The 6,415-nt window shown below is 37.8% G+C and overlaps 1 protein-coding gene across 5 annotated transcripts in view; it reads left to right on the forward strand.

Moving 5' to 3' along the window:
- Window positions 1–5,210, forward strand: part of LUC7L2 (LUC7 like 2, pre-mRNA splicing factor) — a 57,296-nt gene extending 52,086 nt beyond the window's left edge. For all 5 annotated transcript variants that reach the window (XM_053898128.1, XM_019452914.2, XM_053898129.1 and 2 more), the window contains 2 exons: window positions 213–404; window positions 4,082–5,210. In XM_053898128.1, the coding sequence (XP_053754103.1) occupies window positions 213–404; window positions 4,082–4,259 (370 nt within the window). In that variant the 3' untranslated portion in view covers window positions 4,260–5,210. The remainder of the gene's footprint in view (window positions 1–212; window positions 405–4,081) is intronic.
- Window positions 5,211–6,415: the final 1,205 nt, after the last annotated feature.

A 6,415-nucleotide genomic window follows, 5' to 3' on the forward strand; every position in this document is an offset into this window, starting at 1 on the left:
TTATTGACCTTTAAGAACTAATATTTCATTTTGAAATTGCAGTATGTAGTTATTTAACATACCAGCATTTTACTTTGGTGTAGATTTAGCTGACTTGAAACAGAACTAGCATCAAGCTTACTGAGCGATTGTTTCTCTTTAAAGAAGAGGCTTTAGCAAATGAGAAGTGCGTTGCTGAGAAAGCTAAAAACTAAAGCAAATGGGTTTTGTAGGTCCAGGTCCAGAGAGCATCGCAGACACCGGTCTCGCTCCATGTCACGGGAACGGAAGAGGAGAACTCGCTCCAAATCTCGGGAGAAACGCCATCGCCATAGATCCCGCTCTAGCAGCCGAAGCCGCAGCCGTAGCCACCAGCGAAGTGGGCACAGTTCTAGAGACAGGAGCAGAGAGCGATCCAGGAGGAGGTACTGAGGTGTCCATAAGAGGATATGGAACTACCTTTATTAAAGGTTTACACTTGGAATACTATTGGTTTGAGACTTGCATCTGGTAACATGTACACATTTGTGTGTGAGTTTGTAACATTTTTTCCCCTGATTATATGGGTAGTTAAATAATACACTTAGGAGCCAGAGTAAAGAAATTGGAACCGGTATGGGCAGAGGTTATTGCTTTTTCTCTGCTTAGTGTGTCTTGGGGAAAAAAAAGTACTTTGTGGACAATTTTAGGTACCAGTACCAATTTTTTCAGTATGTATTGGCGCATTAGGGGCTTTAAGAAGTCCTTTCATTTAAAGAGTTTATCTTTGTTTGACTTCTGTTTTCCAAACTTCTTTTGAGCTGGTGCACTTTTTCAGAGCAGACACATTCTGGTATATTGTTTAATCTGCACTCTAGGTATGCGTTGCTATATACAGTTCGCTTGGTGGGGCAGACTTAGACTCTTAAGGAGGGTAGACTTTCTTGGCATGGAAATTTAAAGGTTGCAAGGATGTGGTGTGTTTAAGGACCTGAAACTATATTCAGGATAGAGGATTAGTATGTGGTGGTGGAGCCTTAAGTACACACGGGCTACATCGACCAAGCTCCCAAAACTTCTCAGGTCACAAGATGGTCTTTAAAAGCCAGGTCATTTCTATGGCACATAACCCATGCTTAAAATTGCTTTTTTCATGAGAACTCTTAACTATGTATGTGATAAATCTTTTTTGAGTGCCTAGCACCTACTAGTCTTAAATTTTCTATCAATTACTCTGCATAAAGCCCATGAGAGAATCCACATAAAGGTGGTAAAAATTTTTTGTTTGGGTGTGGGGTGGATGGGAGGGAGGGAAGCCTTTGTTTGAAATCACTCACAAGCAGAGTTAATAGGTTAATACGATTTCACTAAATATTTTCTTATTTTCTTACCTTGTTCCAAGTAGGTCTCTCCCCCCACCCCCAGCTTCATTGAGTTAGAATCGACAAAATTATAAGATATTTAAGGTGAACATTGTGGTGATTAGATATAGATATATAGATATATAGATATATCTATATATATATACACACATTATAAAAGAGGTCCCACCATGGGTTAATTAACCTATCCTTCACCTCAGCTGTTTTTCCCTTTTTTTTTTTCTCCAGTGAAAAGATTTAAGTTCTCTTATTAGGACATTAAGTAGTTCTTCAGTTAACTTTTAATCAGTAAGAGTCGTATACTTGCTTCTATACTAGGCCTACTAAAAAAAGAAGTGTAACAGTTGAGCAATTTTTTCAAGTTAGAACACAAGACTAACATCTTTGACAATAAACAGACTGATCTCATACTTAACGTATAAAGTGCTAAAGTATACATCAAAATAATACAGGAGTTTAGATGAGGGAAATACCAGAGAAGTAAAAAAATGGGTTCAGATAGTAGGTAAAACCAGGTAGGAGAAAGATATTCCGGATGGATTATCATAGACACTTGCAGAGAATGAGGAGGGACTTTATAAGGGACATAGTTCCTAAAGTGATTTGCTTGCTGGCCATTCATCTCATACTCTTAAAACTGTAGACCCACAGTGCAGTGCCCAATAAATGCATTAAAAAAAGGAATCACCCTACTGGTTGTTGGAAGGTCTAGAGAGTTTGTCTTGTGAACCTGCCCACCTGTCATTGTTTCTGGTATCTGTGAACTCTGATGTCTGTTGGTGGTGGGGATGGAAGGGAGGGGCATGTCTCCTCCCCTGGGATTGTGTTATCCTAGTCCTGAATGGTTCCTGCATTTATGAAGTTGTATAGGACATTTTTCCACTATCCTACATGCCACCCCTGGTGTTTTCAGCATGTTCATAAACAGGTTTATTTTTGTAAAACTATTAAAAGTTTTTGCTTTTCTCAAGAGCACTTCTAATCTCGACAACTTATTCTCTTTCAAAGCAGCATTGTGTTTTTACCAAAAATTAGCAGCCAATTGCTATTCAAACCTACATGTTAGTACATAAAACGTCAAGTTACTGCTATATATTTCAGTTTAAATTTCAAGGTAAAAGTCCTAATTCAAAGTCTTAATGATTTGCTGTTTCCCCACCCCAACTGTGAAATACTGGTCTGAATTCTGTTAGTGACATTTCCCTGGCAACAGTTACCTTAATAAATGAGGACTTGGCTTGCATTTTTCTACATCCTGGTCTTTTCAAACACGTGGTGCAGACTTCACAGTCAGATTAGTTGGGTTCGGTGGCTGTGGCCAAATAATCTAATTATCCTGTCATCTCCCATCTTTTAAGTACTTGGGTTATTAGTATTGGTAATTTGAATGAATTGTTGAGTGTAAATAAAATGCTTATGGAAGGGACATTGTAATCTCTCACAAGATCCTAGTTGATGCTCATCTCGTGGTTATTTTCCAGTTATTACTGACCTTTGAGACTTACCTGCCGTTGTATCTAATGCTTAGGCATCTTCTCTCCATGTTACATTCTTAGATTCTGGAGAGGAACAGTGTAACCAGACATGCACTGTGATTTTTTTTTTCCTACATCTTTTAAAAATTAAGCTTATTCTAACGTTAAGTAGAATGCTCAAAGTTGACATTTTAATCTTTCAACCTTTTTTGGTTCAGTCCTACCTTTTTTTTTTTTCCCTGCAGTAGAAGCTCAAAGTATTAGCTAACCCATGTTCACACTTAGAATCTGAAGCCTGGTTAAGAGAGATGATTATGTAAAAGTACCATGTCACCTGTAAAGAACCAAATATATGTAATATATAGTATTAATTCATTCTAGAGATTGAAAGTATAGATTTCATATTCTGATCCCATCATATCCTTTGGTTTTCCTTCTGATTGAATCTCTGATAAGAGTTTGTTATCACTTACCTTTCTCATTGAAATTGGGTGTGGGAATGGAGAGATGGTGTAAAGAAGCCGTTATGGTTAATCAAGATGTAGTGTGATCATCTTTCTGTCTTCCATTCTTATTTTTTTCTGTTGGTTGAATGAGCTCACTCAGGAGGAGTAAAGATTTTAAAAATAATAAATGGTTATTTGAAGCCATATCATTAATTGAGTACTTCCTTATCTAAGTTGAGTGTTGGCAAACTATTGCCTGCAGGCCAAATCTGGCCCCATAGCCGGTTTTTGAATAGCCAGTGAGCTGTGGGTGGTTTTTAAATTGTTGAAGGGTTGATAAAAAGAAAAGGAAGAAGAATATCTACCTAAAATATTTACTCTCTGGCCCAACAGCAAAGAAAATAAGATTTGCTGAGCTCAGTTGTAAGTCTTAAATTTCCATCCAGTTTGGAACCTGTATTCTGTTTATAGGCTTTTTAAAAATCGGTTTAACACTTTCCTTTTTAAAGATACTGTCTATGTACTATTTTCATATTAAATACATTTGCCATGAATTAGAAACATTTTATGATTGCCTCTGAAATAATGAGAATATCCTAGAAGTCATTATTTTAGCTTACGGTTTTCGACCCTTACCTACTTGTTTTCACCCATCTCCCTTGTCACCTTGGGTAGTGCTCTTTTCAGCCCGAAAACTGGCTCCTCTGTCTTTCTTGGATGTAGTCTGTATATCTTCAGCTATCAGTACCTTAATATTTATCCGATTCTTTGGATATTGGGTTTCCCAACACATTTTGCTCCTCAAATTAATATTTTTCAGATCCTCAAAAGAAAGATTCAGAGACCAAGACTTAGCATCACGTGACAGAGACAGGAATTCAAGAGACAGATCACCTCGTGACAGAGACCGAAAAGATAAGAAGCGGTCCTATGAGAGCGCTAATGGCAGATCAGAAGACAGGAGGAGCTCTGAAGAGCGCGAAGCAGGGGAGATATAATTAGCTGTGTACATATCCTCAATCCTTAAGCTTCCTATGGAGTTACATACTATTGTTTAGTTTACAGCTATTGGGGGTTACAGTGAGCAGTTCCAGACTCCAATCCAAATAGGCTAGATGCACAGTATCTAACTCGATCTGAACTGAACTTGTTTTCCCTGATGAAGCCTAAAACTACATCCATAGTTTCTGGTGAACCTGTAATGCGATTCTGAAAGTACAGTTTTATATAATAAGATGCCGATATCTTTATTCTTTCTAGTAGGAGTGATAGTGAACGAATTGTGTTGCTTGCCTTGGGAATTTTTGAACATTTGTAAAATGCTGTCTTCCTTTCTAGTCCACAAACAACAGCTTTCAGAATTTTTCTTTTTAATTCTTCTTCCTCTGACTTTTGTATCCCCTAATACCTCTACCCTCTAATTATAGGAGAAAGGGGGAGCAGGGAAGCAATATGACTTCTGTTCTAAGGTTCTGTTCCCATTATTATGAGCTGATTACAGAGCATTTATACTGGAAAGTGTGCTGGAGAAATTTCAATACCCGGAGTTTTTGTTTTGTTTTACAGTGCCTATTTAGAGTTGGAAGTTGAACAGCCTGTTGCATCACATACTTTGCTTTTTTATTGAAATTTTGAAATCCAACATGTCTTGATTTTTCTGTTCTATTGAATTGCTATGTTCAGGATGTTTTGAAAAGGGGGGTGGGGCAGGGACTCTTTCATAAGCACTTGTTTTATTTTGTGTGTGTGTGTGTGTGGAGTATAAAGGCTACAACCTTATTGTAAAAAATAATAAAATGAAACAATCACCACCACCATCATTAAACTGTAACTTGTCTAGTAAATTGTCACTAGAACTATTTGATGTGGGCATTTCTTCTGTTCTATCATCATTAGTGCCTTACTGTGCAAGGCACCAAAGGAAATAAACACATACTTGCCAAGATGAACTGTTGCTCTCCCTGGTCCAGCCCGGGCCCCTGCTGACTGTATTCCAGCTGTTTTAGGGCTGTCTGCAACAAATGCTATAGAGAGGGACTAGACCTGCAAAAGAAATTGGGTTTTTCTGGTTTTGTTTTTTTCATTCAGCCAACCAAAATAAAAACATGGTGTAATCAATGTAATGAGCATAACAATTTCTGCACTGAAGAGCTATGTACCTACCAGTGATTTTAAACAGTAGTGGGCAGGTGTCACTTGTGATTCTAGAAAATCAAGGAACAAAAATACTTCAGTGAAGTTAGTGTCTGTGTTACAGTTAACAAACATCACCTTCCAATAACTGTCTTGGGTCCCATAAGTGTGTGGGCCATAGAGGGGAAGGGAACCTAATTTTAAGTGGCAAATTTGCATCTAAAAGGGACACTCACCAGGTTTACCAGGCTGTGCATCTTTACCTGAAAGTTTTCTACCATATTTGGTTCCATGTATTCCAGTTTATTCAGAGTTTAACTATCTGAGACCCATCTTCCATCAGTGGCCCATTCTCTTTTATTCTTGATTTCTGAGAAACTGTTTTGTATCTACTTTGTTCCTAGTGGTCTGCTCTATTCTCAATCCTTACAAGTACTGTGGATTTAATACCACAGTTGATCTGTAATAAGATCAAACAGGTTAAGCTGGTAGGTGCAAGAAGATTGTGACCAAACTCCCAACAAAACATTGGAAAATAGGTTTTACTTACCAGTGTTTGTGTAGCTAGAATTTACTACCTGCTGTCTAGTTGTATACCTGCTGTATAATTATTAGTTGTTAATACAGTTGTCATTTGTAGGCAATACAGGCTACACAACCATCAACAGGTCAGTGGTAGTCCATAAAGAATATCCTCATCCTCATGGTGGGTCACTTCAGTTGCAGGATTCTCTAAATGATCAATCCCATTTAAAAAATCCTTTTTAGAACAATTCTGTTGCTTAGGTACTTCTAGCATTTGGACTTTAAGAAATGTAGATTTTTTTTTTTTAATCCCAGTCATCACCCTTAAGCCAGGGTGGCCACTCTGAATTAGAATAACCATAAATCTCTGTATCTTTCAGAAAACGGTTTGCTCCATACTGAAAAGGACTTAAGACCGATAAAGCAAACCTGTCTTTACTATTTATACAGTTTTATTCAGGGCAGCTTACAGACAAGAGGCAATTGGGTGGGTGCA

This window comes from Panthera pardus, unplaced genomic scaffold (assembly GCF_024362965.1).
Source record: "Panthera pardus isolate Hobbes unplaced genomic scaffold, ASM2436296v1 HiC_scaffold_8, whole genome shotgun sequence".
NCBI lineage: Eukaryota > Metazoa > Chordata > Mammalia > Carnivora > Felidae > Panthera > Panthera pardus.